Genomic DNA, 19,502 nt, shown 5'->3' with positions numbered 1-19,502 from the left:
CCCAAAATATGTGTCAACTTGAGTAGGCCATGATTTCCAGTATTGTGTGTTTGCCCACCATTTTGTCACCAGATATGATTTTCCTATGTGCTGTAAATCCTACCTCTATGATGTTAATGAGGCAGAACTCAATCTACAAGATTAGATTGTGTCTTCAGTCAATCTCTTTTGAAATATAAAAGAGAGAAGCAAGCAGAGAGACAGGAGGACCGCATATCACCAAGAAAACAGTTCCAGGAGCAGAGTGCATCCTTTGACCTATAGTTACTGGGCAGAGAAGCTCCTAGACCAGGGAAAGATTGATGACAAGGACCTTCCTGTAGAGCAAACAGAGACAGAAAGTCTTCCCCCAGAGCTGACGCCCTAATTCGGACTTCTAGCCACCTGAACTGTGGAAGAATAAATGTCTGTTTGTTAAAGTCATCTACTTGTATTTCTGTTATAGCAGCACTAGATAATTAAGACAGAATTCAGTACTGAGAGAGTGGGGTGCTGCTCTAACAGATACCTAAAATGTGGTAGCAGTTTTGAAACTATGAATGGATACAGGCTGGAAGAGTTTTAAAGTGCCCAATAGTAAAAGCCCTAGATTGCCTTGAGGAGACCGTTGGTGGAATTATGGAAATCAAAGACAATCCTGGTGAGGACTCAGAAGGAAGTGAGGAAAACTGTTACACTGGAAATGGTGCAGACAACAATAAGCAGAGAAACAGCAGCAGCAAAACCAGGAGACAAGTGCGAGAAAGCACTGGAGCCAACCCACAGAGTGAGAGAGCTGAGAGTCTTTGAGAGGAGGCTTCCTGGCAGAGTAGCATGCCTACAGGCACTTATCAGTGGAGCTAGGTTGCTGAACCACAGAGTAAGAGGGCTGAGTGCCTTTTGGCCGAAGTTTAATGGTAGGGTTGGGTGTCTCCAGGCACTTATCAGTGGAGCTAAAGAGCTTTGGAACACTTGCTCCAGCAGGGCAGACTTGGGCAATTAGCCCCAAGGGGCTGAGAGGCCACAGAGCCAGGAAACAGAAGACAAAGAGACAAGAACAAAGGAAGCAGAGCTGCCTCAGTCTCAAAGGGTAGGGCCACAACCTCTGGGGTCTCAAACAGTAGAGTCACCACTCAGATGGACTAGGAGAATGGGGCTGCCCAAAGCTGAGGGAGCAGAGTTGCCATTCCAGTGGGCCTGGAAGGTGGAGCTGAAGCTCAGGGCCAAAGTCCTCCACTTGGAATCTGGAGAGTATGGCCAATACCTAGAGTCTGGAGGGCAGGGCCATTGCATAAAGGGTCTCAGAGAACAGAAGATTGTTTCAAGCCTTGAGGGCTAATGTAATGCGTTCTGCTGACTTGATTGGTACCTGTTATCCCTTCTTTCCCTCCAATTTCTCCCATTTGTAATGGAAATGTCTAGCTTGTGCCTGTTCCACCATTGTACTTTGGAAGCAGATAACTTGTATTCTATATTTCACAGATGAAGAGGAATTTCTGGATTTTGGACTTGGAGCTGTTTTAAGCCATTTGCTATGATACGATGGGGTGAATGTGTTTTACACATGGCAAGAACATGAATTTGGGGGGGGCAAAGGGTAGAATGTCATGGATTGAATTGTGTCACTCAAAAATATATGTCCTTGGCAACGCCATGATTCCTGTATTGTGTGATTGCCCACAATTTTGTCATCTGATGTGATTTTCCTATGCGTTGTAAATCCTACCTCTATGATGTTAATGAGGCAGGATTAGAGGCAGTTATGTTAACAAGACAGGACTCAATCTACATATTAGATTGTGTTTTAAGTCAATCTCTTCTGAGATATAAAAGAGAGAGGCAAGCAGAGAGACAGGGGGACATCACACCACCAAGAAAGCAGTGCCCAGAGAAGAACATTTCCTTTGGACCTGGGGTTCCTGCATAGAGAAGCTCCTAGACCAGGGGAAGTTTCATGACAAGGACCTTCTTCCAGAGCCGACAGAGAGAGAAAACCTTCCCCAGGAGCTGATGCCCCAAATTCAGATTTCTAGCCTCCTAGACTGTGAGAGGATAAATTTCTGTTTGTTAAAGCCATCCATTTGTGGTATTTCGGTTATAGCAGCACTGGATGATAGGTAGTTGGAAAATATGGCCTTGGTGATAGGAACAATGCTGGAGATCGCATGATAGAGCTTTGCAAGACTAACAGCTTATTCACTGTAAATACCTTTTTTCACCAACATGAACAGTGACTGTACACATGGACCTCACCAGATGGAATATACAAAAATCAAATTTCCTACATCTATGGAAAGAGATGATGGAAAAGCTCAATATCATCAGTTAGAACAAGGCCAGGGACCGACTGCAGAACAGACTATCAATTGCTCACATGCAAATTCAAGTTGAAACTAAAGAAAATTAGAATAAGTCCTCGAGAGCCAAAGTATAACCTTAAGTATATCGCACCTGAATTTAGAGACCATCTCAAGAATAAATTTGATGTGTTGAACACTAATGACCAAAGACCAAATGAGTTGTGGAATGACATCAATGACATCATACATGAAGAAAGCAAGAGGTCGTTAAAAAGACAGGAAAGAAAGAAAAGACCAAAATGGCTGTCAGAGGAGACTCTGAAACTTGATCTTGGATGTTAAGTAGTTAAATGAATGGAAAAAATGATGACGTAAAAGAGCTGAACAAAAGATTTCAGAGGACTTGAGAACACAAAGCATTATAACGATATATGCAAAGACCTGGAGATAGAAAACCAAAAGGGAAGAACACACTCAGCATTTCTCAAACTGAAAGAAATGAAGAAAAAAAAATCAAGCCTCAAGTTGCAATATTGAAGGATTCTACAGGGAAAATATTAACACATGAAGCATCAAAAGAAGATGGGAGGAATACACACAGTCACTATACCAGAAAGAATTGGTGGACGTTCAACCATTTCAGGAGGTAGCATATGATCAGGAACTGATGGTACTGAAGGAAGAGGTCCAAGCTGCACTGAAGGCATTAGCGAAAAACAAGGGTCCAGAAACTGACAGAATACCAGTTGCGACGTTTCAACAGATGGATGCAGCCAGCACTAGAAGTGCTCACTCATCTATACCAAGAAATTTGGAAGACAGCTAACTGGCCAACCAACTGGAAGAGATCCATATTTATGCTTATTCCAAAGAAAGGTGATCCAACCGAATGCAGAAATTATCAAACAATATCATTAATATCACGTGCAAGTAAAATTTTGCTGAAGGTCGTTCAAAATCGGCTGCGGCAGTATACCGACAGAAATTCAAGCTGGATTCAGAAGAGAGTGTGGAACCAGGGATATCATAGCTGATGTCAGATGAATCCTGGCTGAAAGCAGAGAATACCAGAAAGATGTTTACCTGTGTTTTACTGACTATGCTAAGGCATTCAACTGAGTGGATCATAACAAATTATGGATGACTTTGTGAAGAGCGGGAATTCCAGAACACTTAATTGTGTTTGTGAGGAAACTGTACATAGATTAAGAGACAGTCATTCGAACAGAACAAGGGGATACTGTGTGGTTTAAAATCTGGAAAGGCAAGTATCAGGGTTGTATCCTTTCATCATACCTATTCAATCTGTATGGTGAGCACATGATCTGAGAAGCTGGACTATATGAAGAAGAATGGGGCATCGGGATTGGAGGAAGACTCTTTAACAACCTGCGTTATGCAGGTGACACAACCTTGCTTGCTGAAAGTAAAGAGGACTTGAAGCACTTACTGATGAAAATCAAAGACCACACCCTTCAGTATGGACTACACCTCAATATAAAGAAAACAAAAATCCTCACAACTGGACCAATAAGCAATATAATGATAAACAGAGAAAAGATTGATGTTGTCAAGGATTTCATTTTACTTGCATCCACAATCAACACCCATGGAAGCAGCAGTCCAGAAATCAAAAGACACATTGCACTGGGCAAATTTGCTGCAAAAGACCTCTTTAAAGTGTTGAAAAGCAAAGATGTCACCTTGAAGACTAAGGTGCGCCTGACCCAAGCCATGGTGTTTTCAATTGCCTCATATGCATGTGAAAGCTGTACAATGAACATGGAAAATTGAAGAAGAATTGACACCTTCGAATTGTGGTGCTGGTGAAGAATATTGATTATACCGTGAACTGCCAAAAGAACGAACCAAAATGTTCCTTAGCAAGAACAGCGAGATTATTATGCCTCACATACTTTGGGCATGTTATCAAGAGGGATCAGTCCCTGGAGAAGGACATCATACTCGGTAAAGTAGAGGGTGTTAAAAAAAAAACAACAGAATTCCCTCAATGAGATAGATCGACACAGTGGCTGCCCCAGTGGGTTCAAGCATAGCCACAGTTGTGGGGATGGTGCAGGACTGGGCAGTGTTTCATTCTATTGTACATAAAATCGCTATGAGTCAGGACCAAGTAGATGGCACCTAACAATAGATGACTACTACAGAGGCCTTTTATTATGTTGAAGAATTTTTCTTCTATTCCTATTTTATTGAGAGTTTTTCATCCGAAATAGGTGATAGACTTTATCAAATGCATTTTCTGAGACGATTGAGATGATAATATGATTCTTTTCTTTCGTTCTATTTATGTGGCAGATTACGTTGATTGATTTTCTAATGTTAAGCCATCCTTGCATACCTGGTATAAATCCCACTTGGACATGGTATATTATTTTTTTGATACAATGCTGAATACTATTGGCTAGAATTTTGTTGAGAATTTTTCGCCTATATTCGTGAAAGCTATTGGTCTTTAATTTTCTTTTTTTTGTGGTGTCTTTGCCCGGCTTTGGGGTCAGGGTTATGCTGCCTTCATAGAATGAATTCAGGAGTATTCTTTCCTTTTCTAGGCTCTGAAATAGTTTGAGTAGTCTTGGTATAAGCTCTTATCTGAATGTTTGGTAGAATTCTCCAGGGGAGTCTCCTGGGCCAGGGCTTTTTTTGGTTGGGAGTTTTTTCTTTCTTTCTTTTTTTTAATTACCACTTCAATCTCTTCTCTTGTTATGGGTCTGTTCACATTTTCTATCTCAGCTTGTGTCAGTTTAGGTAGGTAGTGTGTTTCTAGAAATTTGTCTATTTCCTCTAAGTTCTCAAATTTGTTGGGGTACAATTTTCCATAGTAGTCTGTTATGATCCTTTTTATTTCAGTTGTGTCTGTTGTAATGTCCCCCATTTCAATTCTTATTTGGTTATTTGCTTCCTCTCCTGTTTTCTTTTGTCACTTTGGCCAGCAGTTTGTCAATTTTATTGATCTTTTCAAAGAACCAACTTTTGGTCTTGTTGATTCTTTCTATTATTTTTCTGTTCTCTGTTTATTTCTTCTCTTATCTTTATTATGTCCATTCTTCTGGTGACTGTGGGCTTCTTTTGTTGCTCTCTTTCTATGTGTTTGAGTTGTAGGCCCATTCTAAAAAGAACGTGGCCCACTCTTTTTAGATGTGTGCATTTATTACTGTAAATTGACTTCTGAACACTGCTTTTGCTGTGTCCCTAAGGTTTTGGTATGATGTGTTTTCACTTAATTCTAGAATTTTTTTTATTCCCTCTTTGATTTCTTCTATTACTAAGTTGTTTTTAAGCATAGTGTTATTTCGATCCCATATATTTGATTTTTTTTCCTTGCTGTTCCTGTTATTGATTTCTACTTTTATGCCACTGTGTTCAGAAAGAAAACTTTGTATTTTTTTTGATGTTTTGGATTTATTTGAGGGTTGCTTTGTGGCCTAAAACTTGGTCTATCCTGGAGAATGTTCCCCATGTGTTGGAAAACAATGGATACTTTGCTGCTGTTGGATGGAATGTTCTATATATGTCTGTGAGGTCAAGTTGGTTCACTGTGGCCTTTAGATCTTCTGCATCTTTGTTGAATTACTTGATGTTCTGTCCTTCACCAAGAATGGTGTGTTGAAGTGTCCTACTGTTATTGTGGAACTGTTTCTCTTTTCAGCTATTAGAGTTTGTTTTATGTATTTTGGAACCCTGTTGTTGGGTGTGTAGATATTTATTAAGGTTTTGTCTTCTTGGTGGATTGTCCCTTTAATTATTATATAATGTCCTTCCTTGTCTTTTACAGCCTATTTTATCTGAGATTAGTATTGCCACTCCTGCCCTTTTTTGGTTACTGTTTTCTTTATATATTTTTCTATTCTTTCATTTTTAGTATATTTGTATCTTTGTGCCTAAGGTGTGTCTCTTTGAGACAGCATATTGATGGATCACGTTTTTTTATCCATTGTGCCACTCTCTGTCACTTTGCAGGTTCATTTAAGCCATTTACAGTCAGTGTGATTATTGATAGGTATGAATTTATTGCTGTCATATTGTTGTGATTTTTTTTTTGTGGTGCTGACATTTCTTCATTCCTTTTACTTTACTGTGCCGAGTTCCTTTTGTTTGTGGATTTACTTTTCTTTTGTTATTATAGATTTTGTGTTTACTGAGACTTTGTGTTTTTCTTCTTCCTTATTACAATGAGTAGATTTGTTAACTTTCTTTGTGGTTACCTTGAAATTGAAATTTACCCTTACCTTCCTAAGGTCAAAGCAGTTTATTATTTGACATCGCCTTGACTTCCTTTCCATCTGAAAGTTCTATACCTACACTGTTTATTGCCCCTTTTTTTGTTTTGACATTGTCATCATTTCATCCCTGTTTTAAGTCTTTTAGCTTTGTTTTATTACTGAGAGTTCTTTAACTAGGTTTGTCCGTGGCTGATGCTGTCCTCTGTCCTAGACTCTGGTTGCTGTCTGTTGTTGGTTCTGTAACCATAGAACTGCCTTTAATATTTCCTATAAATTTGGTTTGGTTTTTACGGATTAGTTTCTGTTTATCTGGAAATGTCCCAATTTTGCCATTGCATTTGAGAGAGAGTTTTACAGGATATGTTATTCCTGGTTGGCAGTTATTTTTCTTCTTTCAAGGTTTTATATAGGTCATCCCAATGCCTTCTTGCCTGCATAGTTTCTGTTGAGTAATCAGAGTTTAGTCTTGTTTCTCATTTGTGACTTTTTGTTTTTCTTGAGCTGCTTTCAAAATTATTTCTTTGATTTTGGCAAGTGTGATTATGACTTTCTTTGAGACTTTCTTTTGGGGCCTAGCTTAAATGGTATTCGGTGAGCTTCTTGGATGGTCAGCTTTTCATTTTTCATGCTATTTGGGAAGGTTCCTGCAAGCAAATCTTTAACAATCTCTGTATTTTTCATTTTCTCCCCTTTTATGGAACTCCAAACACATGCTAATTTTTGCTCTTGATTGTGTCCCACATAATTCTTAGGCTTTCTTCATTCGTTTTTCTGATTTTCACTCAAACGGAGTGGCATCCATGGATTTGTCTTCAGTCTTCCTGATTCTGTCTTCCGTTGTTTAAAATTTGCTCCTAAAACCTTGAGTTGTTCATTTCTGAAATTTTGTTATCTTTTGGGTTTCTAGTTGCTGTTTTTGTATGATTTTTAATTATTTGTTTATTTCGATGTTTTGTTCTTGTATTACTTTCCTGAATCTTTCTATTGCTTTGTCTGTGTTTTCCTTGATTTTGGCTGTCTTTTTGTTGGTTTTGTCTGTGTTTTTCAAGAATTTGTCCATTTTTTCCTTGACTTTGTCTGTGTTTTTCTTGATCTCTTTCCTAATCTTTTGAAGAGCCCTTAATATTAGTCTTTTGAATTCCATATCAGGCAATTCCACTGCCTTTTCTCCTACAGGAAGGTTAACTGACTCTTGATTTTGGTCACTTGCTGGAGCCATCTTGTCCTGCTTTTTTTGTATGTTTTGATATTGTCTGCTGTCTCTGAGACATTAAGGTGTTATTTTCTTTGTTTATTGATGGCATGTTCATTTTCTTTTTTGTCTACTTCGTTTTGTTTTGATACATCAGGGAGGGCGTGCCAGGTGTGCTTTGCTGCTTGCTCATCTGTGGGCACAATAGCTCTTGCCATGTTTTCAGGGCAGCAGCATACAGGGTGAGCCCACTTCATGTACACTGATTTGGCAAGGTGTCTGAGGGCAGACTAGGTGGGCGTTATCTGCCTCCTGATGTTGGCCCAGTGGTGTGGGAGCATTCACAGCCCTTTGCCAGATAGGCAGGGGTGTCAGAAAAGGAGTGGTACAGGCTCGCTTGCCTCCAGCATTTGGTTGAGTGACATGGGGGGGCAGTGCAGGCCAAATGTGGCTGTAGGCCTGTGCCATGAATGCTGTAGCTGCAGCATGTCGAGAGCTGGTGGGTAGAGGGAGTGGGGTATGGGGCTAGGTGGAGGGATCAAACAAAAGAAAAGCAATAGAAACAACAAAAAAAGGGGGAGTAGCCTATGGATGGGGTCTGGGTGGACCTGGGGGCTAATGGGAAGTGGGGGAAGGTGGTATACAGGGCTAAGTGTGAAGTAGAAAGTGGAGGGCCATTGGCTCTCTAGCTATGGCCCTGGGGGGGAAGCGGAGTGGTGGCTTATGGGGCTAGGTAGGAGGGAAAGAGAAAAAATGAAAAATGGTGTGGCTGGGGCTGATGGGAGGGGTGAATGAGATCCAGGGTATCCGTGGGCCAGTATATCTCTACCCACAGTGGTGCAGTGAGGCACAGTGGGAAAGGGTACAGGTGGCATACAGGGATAGGTGGGAGGGAGAAAGAAAAGGTAGAAAGGGGAAAAAGAAAGAAACAAAATGGTGCGACCAGGAGCCATTGGGTGGGAGCAAGGTGGGTGGGTGGGTGGGTGCCTCTCTAGCTAAGGTGGCATAGCGTGACCTGGAGGGAATGGGTACAGGTGAGGGTATGGGTCTAGGTGGGAGGGAGAAAGATAAAGAGGAAAGGGAAAAAATAAATAAATAAAATGGCATGGTAGGAGACAGTGGATAGGGTGTGGGGGGTCCTGCACTGGTGACGGGCCAGTAGTTCTCTACCTATGGCGGGCCTGGCAGGAAGGGGTAGAGGTGATATATGAGGCTTGGTGGGAGGAATAAAGAAAAGGAGGAAAGGGGGGAAAATGGTGCAGTGGAGCTGGCAGGTGGGGATGGGGGGAACTGGGGCTAGTGGTGGGATGGTAGCCCTGTACTTGTGACAGTGCAGCATGGCCCCGTGGGAAGGAGTAGAAGTGGCATATGGGGCTATGTGGGAGGTAGAAAGAAAAGGCAGAAAGGGAGAAAAAAATGGCATTGGTAGGACCCAGTGAGTGGGAGAGGGGTGGACCAGTGTTGGCATTGGGCCCGTGTCTCTCTAGCCAAGGTGGCATGTCATAGCTTGCTGGGAAGGAGTAGAGGTGGGGTACATGTCTAGGTGGGAGGGAGAAAGAAAAGGAAAATAATAATAATAAAAAATATGGTGCAGCCGGAGCCAATAGGTGGGGTGGGGCAGACCTGGGCTGGGGGCAGCCAGTGTCTCTCTAGCCAAGGTGGCATGGCATAGCTTGGGAGGAAGCAGTAGAGGTGGGATGTATCGCTAGGTGGGAGGGAGAAAGAAAAGGAAAATATAAAAATAAAAGTTAAATTAAAAATAATGGCACGGCAGGAGCCAGCAGTGGAGGTGGGGCACACCTAGTTGGTGCCAGGCCAGTGTCTCTCTAGGCTTATCTAGCCCAGGCAGTGCAGCATGGCCCAATGGGAAGGAATAGAGGTGAGGAATGGGCTAAGTGGGAAGGAGAAAGAAGAAGAGGAAAGGAAAATAAAATTGTGTGGCAGGAGCCAGCAGGTGGGGGCAAAGCAGACCTGGGCTGGTGGCAGCCAGTGTCTCTCTAGTCAAGCCAGCATGGCATAGCTCAGCAGGAAGGGGTAGAGGTGGGGTACAGGGCTAGATGGGAGGGAGAAAGGGGGGAAAAAAAGAAAAGAAAAAAAAATGGCATGGCAGAAGCCAGCAGGTGGGGGCAGGGTGAACCCAGGCTGTCAGTGGGCGGGTAGCTCTCAAGACAAGACATCAGTGTGGCCTGTCAGGAGGGGCAGAGGTAGTGTACAGGGCAGAAGGGTGAGGTGTGGGAAAGCGTGTGCTCTGTCTCCTGTTGGGAGCTCTGTGAAGTTGCCTTCCTTTACTCCATATCCACGGTCCTTGATAGCTGTACTACAAGATGGTAACACTGTGTCGTGTTAGTTTGCAGGGGGCCTCCACGCTGTATCTCTCCTAATTCTCTGTTTTTCCTTAAGTTTTTTCTTTCATTTGGTGTTTGATCTATTTTTTTTATCCCTTCATTTGATGCTTAGGGTTCTAGGATTGATATTTGTATCTGTTTTAATTACTTTTTTGGGTCTTTGCTAGAGACCCATGATGCGTCTGTCTAGGGTGCAATATTGGCTCTGCCTCCTGGACTTTGAACATAGTGCTAAATAATACACACTGTAGTTCAGTTTAGCAAGTAAATACTGAGGACAATTTTTATTTATTTATTTTTTTATTGTACTTTAGATGAAGATTTACAGAACAAACTAGTTTCGCATTAAACAGTTAGTACACGTATTGTTTTATGACATTGGTTAACAACCAGTGTCATAAAACGACATGTCAACATTCTCCCTTCTCGGCCCTGGGTTCCCTATTGCCAGCTTTCCTGTCCCTTCCTGCCTTCGAGTCCTTGCCCCTGGGCTGTTATGCCTTTTTAGTCTCATTTTGTTTTATGGGCCTGTCTAATCTTTGGCTGAAGGGTAAACCTTGGGAATGACTTCATTACTGAGCTAAAAGGGTGTCTGGGGCCATACCCTCAGAGTTTCTCCAGTTTCCATCAGGCCAGTAAGTCTGGGCTTTTTTTGTGAGTTAGAATTTTGTTCTACATTTTCCTCCAGCTCCATCTGGGACCCTCTATTGTGATACCTGTCAGAGCAGTCAGTGGTGGTAGGCCGGGTACCGCCTAGTACTAGACTCAGTCTGGTGGAGGCCATGGTAGATGTGGTCCATTAGTCTTTCAGACTAATCTTTCCCTTGTATCTTTACTTTTCTTTATTCTCCATTGCTTCCAAAAGGGTGAGACCAGTGAAATGTCTTAGATGACCGCACACAGACTTTTAAAACCCCAGCCACTACTAACCAAAGTAGAAGGTAGAACACTTTCTTTATAAAATATGTTATGTCAGTTGAGCTAGATGCTCCCCGAGACCATGGTCTCACAGCCCTCATCCCAGCAAATTTGGTATCTCCTGGAGTTTGGATGTGTCTGTGGAGCTTCTGTGACCTTGCCTTGTATAAGTTTTGCTGGCTTTCCCAGTGTTTAATTTTTAGAAGATCCCAGTTATCTAACTTACCTTCTGGTATTTGTGTGTTGTTAGTTATGGTTTGTATCCTGTTAATGCTGTGTATTAGGGCCTCTAGCATTGACCCTGCGTTTTCTTCTGTGATCTTTATTGTTTTTGGTGTTATATTTAGGTCTTTGATCCATTTTGAATTAGTTTTTGTGTGTGGTGTAAGGTATGGGTCCTGCGTCATTTTTTGCAGGTGGACATCCAGTTTTGCTAGCATCATTTGTTAAAAAGACTGTCTTTTTCCCCATTTAATGGACTTTGGGCCTTTGTTGAAGATCAGGTGACCATAGGTGGATGGATTTACATCTGGGTTCTCAATTCTGTTCCATTTGACCTCTCTTATTCTTGTTTGGCTAAATGTGAAAACGATAAAGAAACCTTTGCCAGCTGAGAAAGATAAAGACCAGAGAATCTGTTAACAGTCATTTATTTTAATGAGAGAAATTGCCAGTAATATTAAACAGAATTTTTTTTTTTTTTTTTTTTTACTTTATAATATGGTCTTATTTTTGAAGGAAATTTGTGCATGGCACTCTGAGAACTTATAATTCTTCTGGACATAAAACCACATTGCAAAGAATTTCTGGAAAAGCTGGAAAGTTGTTCAGATTCTCCCATTTGGCTCCTCGTCAGCCCTTTTCTGCATTGGTTTAGAATTCTTCTCTTCATTTTGCACCAGGATTGAGATGGACAGGATTGTTTTTCTTAATTATGCAAAGTGCCAGGCTAACAGAATTACTCTTTTATTCCGGGCATAGGAGTCCCTCGGTGGTGCAAATGGTTCAGCGCTCAACTACTAAACAATTAGCAATTTGGACCAAGCCCGAGGGACCTTGGAGGAAAGGCTAGTGAGCTACAGCCACAAAATCACAGAGTAGAAAAACCCATGTAACACAGTTCTACTCTGTAACACATGGGGCTGCCCTGAGTCGGAATTGTTTTTTTTTTTTTTTTCCATCTTCTTCTTTCATTTTATTCTTGGCTTGATGTGGAAAAAGTTTAAAATTAAAATTTCACATTACTAACCAGCTAAAGTCTGCATTCAAAATGGTAATCAGAAAAACATAGAAATAAAATAAAGCAAATAGAAAGGCTAAATGTACGCAGTCATTTTATTGAGCCAACCTAAATAATGGAGCAACTTTATTCTTCTGCCACTGAAACTTCAAACTTACCCTGTGAGGTAAGTTTTTCTCATCTCTGGGATGAAATTTGAGTAAGTTTCATAGAGTTCGCACACACTTAAATCATAAGAACAGCCTCATTTCAGTAATTAAACTATATGGTCCAGTGTAATAATAAAAACTTATAATTTTTATCCACTTGGAGCTTCTCTCTCCATCCCAGCTGAGTATTTCTTTGGGCTTAGAAGCCAGCGATGGGTGAGAGGGTTGTTGTTGGCTTCTCCTTACTGACCAGCTGCCCTCTTACTCAGTAGCTGCTGTTTCTGACCCTTCCAGAAATGTTCCTAGGAAGAAGAAGGGATTAAAGATAAAGAGGCTGGTACTATTGTGATCTTGCCCTCTGAGCTCGGTGGATATTAAATGCTTATCTTTTCTCTCAAGGGGTACTTCTATAGGTTTCTTGGAGAGTCCCTCACTGGAGTTTCCAATGGTGATTCTCAGGACATGAGTGATGTTTCATTTGGTTGGCCACTTTTGACTCCCTTCCCTTGGCAACTTTCTGTCTCCAGGTTATTCCCTTAGACAAAGTCCTTCTTAAGCTGGCTGTGGAGCTCTCCCTCTTGCCAGTTCATTGGCCCTTAGGACAAACTTGCACGTTCTTACTTTGTCCCTGGGAAAAGGCTCCTCTCCCCCAGTGCTGTCTGGCCTCTCTCTGTTCCGCACCATTGCCTCTCATATTGGTATTGGTGCTCCCCCAACACCAGGGAACACATGTCAGATCATCTGAGGGATCCTCTTGAAGCCCCTTGGCTTTAAGTAAGATGTGTAACACTTCCTCCATTCTCTGTGGCACTCCAGCATTCCAGCAATTCTCTTTAAAGGGATTTTTTTTCTCTCTCAAAAGTCTTAAGCCTCCTCTCTTCCATCCTTGCTGCTGCTGCTGTTGTTATCTGCCATCAACTCAGCCCTGACTCATGGCCATGATGACTTCATGCACAACAGAACAAAATGCTGCCCCATTGCCCAGTCCTGCACCATCCCCATGATTGTTTGAGGATCGGACTATTGTGATCCATACCGTTTCCATTGGCTGACTTTTGGAAGTAGATCACCAGGCCTTCTTCCTAGTCTGTCTTTGTGTAGAAGCTCTGCTGAAACCTGTTCAGCATCATAACAACACATGAGCCTCCACTTATAGAGGGATGTTAGCTGTGCATGAGGTACATTGGCCAGGAATCAAACCTGGGTCTCTACCATGGCAGGCAAGAATTCTACCATGGAGCCACCAGTGTCCCCCTTTAATGCTTAAGCATTCCTTATACACTCTTGACTTACATGATGAGCTAAGGGCTGAAATACTAGTTTTCGGAAATCTCCTTAGCAAGCTCTTTACCAGTAGTTTAGCACCTCACTTTATAATGAGTATATTTGGTATCTGCTTGGTTCCTCTAAATCTGGGGCATCAGCTGATCTTAAGGCAGAAAGAATCCCATTTTAATATTGTTAAATGAACCAGTTAGCAAACCATCTTTAACCTGAGGGTGATATTTCCCAGGAACAAACGTCTAATAGCAATTTGATCAAATTTACAAACATGACATGGAGTCTGAGTTCCCTCCCTCCCTCATCCTCACAGGGACCACCTGGGCGAGATGTCATATACCACAATGTGCATAAAGGAGGCGCTCCGATTGATCCCTCCAATCCCATCCATTTCCAGAGAACTCAGCAAGCCCATTACCTTCCCAGATGGACACTCTTTGCCTGCAGGTCTTTGTATTCTTTTCCTAAGCAGTTCCTAGAGACCATGGAATCCTGGGGACCACAGTGATAAAGATCAATGGGTTTCTTAGCTTTTGGAGAAGACAAAAGATAATGCTAAGTATATCTGGTTTAGGGTTGGGCACTTAAGAGCTCAGTTTGCCATGCCTTGATCAGATGGGAGTTTCAGGTATTTCCCTAAATTCACATAGCCAGTTGCAGTAAGGCTAGGCCCAGAAACTGTGTTTCCAGAATGCCAGCCCAAGGTCTTGTCCATTGTGGGACATTTTTTCTAAGATAATCTTTATTTGGCTGAGTTTGAGACCCAGGTTAATCTTCATGGGAAAGGAGAACCATTACCTTTATTAAGGAGACCAAAGAGGTCCTTTGGGCTCGTCATCATCCTAATATTACCATTATATGTGTACAGCAGTTAAAAGTTTAGATAATGCCTTCACACACATTATGTTTTTTTTTTTTAAATATAGTGCTTTATACTTCACAAAGCACTTTCAAAATTCTTTTCAGTGTAGCCAAAAACCCACTGAGGAGATCCCAATGCACAGATGTGGTTAACTGACATGAACAGAGCTAGAACTGACTCAGAGGTCCCGTGACTGGAGCCTAGTGCTCTTGCCAAAACACCACAGGTCTCTGAGCAGGGTGTGTGGGAGGCAGAGAGGCCATGTGAGTTGCCCTTTCCCTTGTCTGTTTCAATGTTCTATTAAATATTGCCCTTGGAAGCAAGCCAACTGGAAAGCTTGTAGAAAACAGCCTGTCAGCTATTGTGACTTTGTTAACAGATCTAGAATTCATTTACCAGAATTATTTCTGGTAACAAAATAACCCTCAGATTCTCTCTCTTCTGCTTATTTTTCCCCACCAAACTACATGGACATTTGCTAAAAATTTCCCACTTTCCATATATGAACACCACTAACAGAAATTTGTCACTTAATCTGGATGATTGCAGTTCTGTTCTTATGTACCCCAACTGTCTCCATTGGGTTCTTTATAGTCCATTAACAGATGTTTTAAATAATTTCCGGAGGTAGCAGAAAATATAAGCATCACTTATCACTTTAACACGATGCCAACAGCTCCTTAAGACTGAATTATGAATGAAATAAATCATTGCTTTGAAAACTAAGGTACCAACCCAAGCTCATGTCCCCGTCACTGCTGGCATCAGTTATAGCACAGAGAGTTCTACCAGAAGCTAGCACCTTCCCTTCTAGAAGAAAAGGCATGCTGACGAGTGGTATAACAGTAGCCCACAACTTGCTCTTTCTCCTATAATCTTTTTTATTTCTCTTCTTTAGGGATGAATGTGGTTCTAAGTATTTGGGGTCTTCACCACAACCCTGCCATCTGGGAAAACCCAAAGGTAGGACTGTCTCACACAGAAATACTTTAAAGAACTAATGCTGTGAAATTCACTTTTTGGTGGTTAAGCATGGAAGTGTCTATATAATTAAAGAAAATGGCACAAAATAAATGTAAAAAATAAGAATGAAAACTTCCCGTAAAGGAAAAGTATCCTCTTCTATTCCCATTTTATATTTGCTTTGAATGAACAAATTGTCATAAGACCACACAATCCACCCTAAATTGTCACAGTCTGTATTTCATTCATCCACTTACCGAGCTCTACCAAGGACTTACCTAGAACATCTGCAAAGGTATAGACTGTCAATATATTCAGCAAGTCAAACTCTCTTTTGCTGCATGTGTCAATCAGGATTCTAGAAGGAAATAGATGACACACTCAAGTTGGGAATTTGAGGAAGGTTTTATAAAAGAACTATTTGTAAAATTATGAGTGGAGTTTAGGAAAAGCAAAATGGGGCAAGTAGGTGCTAGGCATGCTTATACCAGCTTCGATGGGACATGAAAGGGAAGGTTATAGAACCCAGAGAGAGTGAGCTGTGGGGAGAAGGCCATCAGACAGGAGCTGTGGCCTTTGGAAGAACATGCAGCCATTCTGAGGCAGGCTTGTAGGGAGGAGCCTGGAGAATAAATACCCTGAACTCTCTTTCCTGCCCACCACATCTTCTGCCAATACCTTTTATTATCCAAACCCAACAGGAAACCATATGTGTCAGCTTCCTGGTACACAAAGCAAGGGGAAAAGAGGGGAAAGAGAGGATCTGGAGAGGCAAAAGGAAAATGTGCAGCATACCTGAGTTACTCAATTCAATGTCCTCTACACCCTAAACATTCACAACATGCTCCAGTGCTGCTTTTTACATAAGTGGCTAGGGTTTAAGATCTGTAATGTGTAATGAGGAGGCTGGCCACGTCTCAATGACGATTAATTTTATAGTCATATTGGGCTTGTCTTCTAAATGGGTGCTCTCTTACCTCGGAAATGAAAATAATCTTACAGGCGGTAGTATCTGTTCTCTCCTTAGTCTGGGTAGTCAAGAAGTCAATTGGAAAGCCAGACAAAATCAGCAGGTACAGAGTGGTGCTGTCCAGTGTGGCAGTTTTGGCTACCGAACACTCGAAATGTGGCTAGTGAGAATTGAGATATGCCATAAGTGTAAAATACACAGTAGATTTTGAAGGTGTAGTATGAAAAAAATCATGTAAAATATTTTATTATTGATAAGCAGATGTTGATTACATGTTACAATGATAATATTTTAGACATACTGAGTTCAATAAATTAAATTATTGAAATTAATTTCACCTATTTCTTTTTCCTTTTTGAACTGTGGCCATCAGAGGATTTTAAATTACATACACGGATCACATTATATTTCTATTGAACAGCACTGAGTAGTAGCTTAAGAAACGTGTTAATGGTGTTTGTGGGATGGTAGTGGGGTTGCATTCTCATTTCAGGTCTTTGACCCTTTGAGGTTCTCTCCGGAGAATTCTGATCAGAGACACCCTCATGCCTTCTTACCATTCTCAGCTGGACCAAGGTGAGAACAATTTGAAATTGTTGAAAATACACGAAAATATTTATTCGGGAACAGCACACTCCCTTTAGACTCTCAGTTTGTAAATTCTTCCATGGAACCTCATCTTCTCACTTGATCATGAAGTAGATCTTGGTGCCTATTTGAGCTCCTAAAAAGGCCAGTTAGTTTCACAACGGATAGTGCCAGTCTCTGTCATCCTATGTAGCCATGCCTCAGATAGCTGTCCCACAATGCAAGCTGTTGGTTGAAGTTTGGCTCAATGCAGTCCACCCCTAATGCAGGAGAAACAGTCTATGAGTGTCTCCAACTGCCACCTTGTTACAGGAAGGGCATCACGTTGAAGCTTCCCAGCTCACTTTCTTGCAGGGAACTATGTAAGACCAAAGTCCAAAAGTTTCTATGACATTTAATGTAAAAACGTTGCTTTGCCTTGTACATTAGGCTTCTTTTTCCAGTATCAAGGCTTCAAAAGTAGGCGCATTTAAAGACTGAGAGGGAATACCATTTCTTCAAGTATCACTTCCTTTCTGCCAATGTCTGCAGGGACTGCATCGGGCAGCAGATTGCCATGATTCAGTTAAAGGTGACCGTGGCCTTGATTTTGCTCCACTTCGAGGTGACTCCAGACCCCACAAGACCTCCCATCTTATCGCCCCAGATTGTCCTCAAATCCAAGAATGGGATCCACTTGTGTCTGAAGAAGATACCCTAATGATAGATCTCATGGTACCATGATTAAATATATTTTGTTTTTAAATTACAGCTAATGATTTAATCAAATGGAGAGGAATCCAAGTGTGGTGGAAGGGACGGGGTGGGTGAGGTGGGGGTCTCTGTGGAGCCGCAGATAATCCAAAAACATTTTTAAGTAACATGAGGAGTCACCTAGATCTATTTCTGTATGGCTTTGGAAGATTTTCAGATCTTTTCTGTTTGATCTGGCTATAATTAACACTACACACCAAACACGTTGCTAGATGACTTCCATGTTTTCTGTTGTTTTTTAAAACATTGTTCTCAGAATGCACAAATAGTATGTGAATGCATGGTCATTGTAAAAAAAAAAAAATCCAACACTAGGAAAGCATGTAGAGTAAAAGGTGAAAATCCTGCTTTACATAGCCTGTACCCCCTCCCCTGACCAGTCCCACCGTCTTTCCCAGTGTGGTGTGGGTTCTTTCAGATTTTTTCCTGTATGTTTTAAATGTATATATATATGTATGTATTCTTATAGATGAGATAGTATCCATATTGTTCTTACTTTTTTCACTTAATAAAATTTCTTCTCTTATCATGGCTTAATAATATTCTGTAATATAAAAAAGCTACATAAATTATTTAAATATTCTCCTATTGAGTATTTAAGCTTTTTGTGGTTTTTAAAACTTGCTTATTGGCTATTTGTGTTTCTCTTGTTTTCTCTGTGCATCATTTATGTTTAGTTTTCAGCGGGGTTGTCTTTTTCTTGTATGCATTCTTTATACATTTTAGGTAATAATACTTTGATTTAATTTTTCCCGTGCTTTTATTTTTTAAACAAAACTGTATTAAGTGTGTATTTTACCATACAGAGCTGTGTATGAACTCTTTTTTATGGCTCCTGAATTTTGACCCTTACATAAGAAAGCCTTCATTTTTAATATTATAAAGATATTCTACATATTTTCCTGGTGCTAAGAACTTTTGCGGCACCTAAACAGGACATTCTTAATGATTTCTAGACTCATCATTCATTTGATATTTAAATGTCTACTATATGTCAGATAAGGAGCCTTGATGGCATAATGGTTAAGTGCTCAGCTGCTAACTGAAAGGTCGGCAGTTCAAACCTACCGTCTGCTCCATGGGAAAAAAGACGTAGCTATCTGCTCCTGTAAATATTAAAGCCTTGGAAACCCTGTGGAACATTCTACTCTGTCATATAAGGTCACTGTAAGTCAGAATCAACTCAATGGCACATGACAACAACAACATGTCAGATACTGTGATAGGCCTTAGGGATTCGGTGGGTTAATAGACATGGTCCTTGCCTGCTTAGAGCTTATATTCTAAGGGGGAAGATGGATAACAAACAGATAATTACAAATTGTATTAAATTCCGTGGAAGAAGTGGGCTGAGCCTAGATAGTAACCAGGGGAACTTCCTCTCGGTTGGGTTGTCTGGAAAATCCTGTTTATGAAGGTGACACATAAGTCGAGATCCGAAATTGAAAATGAGTCAGCCATGCAAAGGTATTTCCAGACAGAGGAAACAGTTGTGCGAAAAGCCCTGAGATGAAAAAGAACTTGGTGTGTCTTGGCCTGAGTTTCTCAAGGGTAGTGAGAAAAAGGGAGAGAGGCATGAAATGGAGCCAGATCACCACAACCTTGTAAACCACAGTCAGAAGTTTAGATTTGCTTTTAGGTGCAGGGGGAATCCTTTGAAGGGCTTTCACCAGAGGAAGGACTTAGAGGTTTGGATCTGGTATGTGGATAAAGAATAG

At 41.2% G+C, this 19,502-nt stretch overlaps 1 protein-coding gene across 1 annotated transcript in view; it reads left to right on the top strand.

Moving 5' to 3' along the window:
• The window catches only part of LOC100672903 (cytochrome P450 4X1), a 58,310-nt gene extending 40,579 nt beyond the window's left edge, over positions 1 to 17,731 (top strand). Inside the window, exons 9-12 of the mRNA XM_003411193.1 lie at positions 13,962 to 14,095; positions 15,409 to 15,473; positions 16,937 to 17,019; positions 17,563 to 17,731. Coding sequence (XP_003411241.1) covers positions 13,962 to 14,095; positions 15,409 to 15,473; positions 16,937 to 17,019; positions 17,563 to 17,731 — 451 coding nt within the window. The remainder of the gene's footprint in view (positions 1 to 13,961; positions 14,096 to 15,408; positions 15,474 to 16,936; positions 17,020 to 17,562) is intronic.
• The last annotated feature ends 1,771 nt before the right edge of the window (positions 17,732 to 19,502 follow it).

The sequence above is a fragment of the Loxodonta africana genome, chromosome 3 (assembly GCF_030014295.1).
Source record: "Loxodonta africana isolate mLoxAfr1 chromosome 3, mLoxAfr1.hap2, whole genome shotgun sequence".
Taxonomy (NCBI): Eukaryota; Metazoa; Chordata; class Mammalia; order Proboscidea; family Elephantidae; genus Loxodonta; species Loxodonta africana.
Note: the sequence above shows the minus strand (reverse complement) of the source record. Positions and strands in the feature narration are given on the sequence as shown.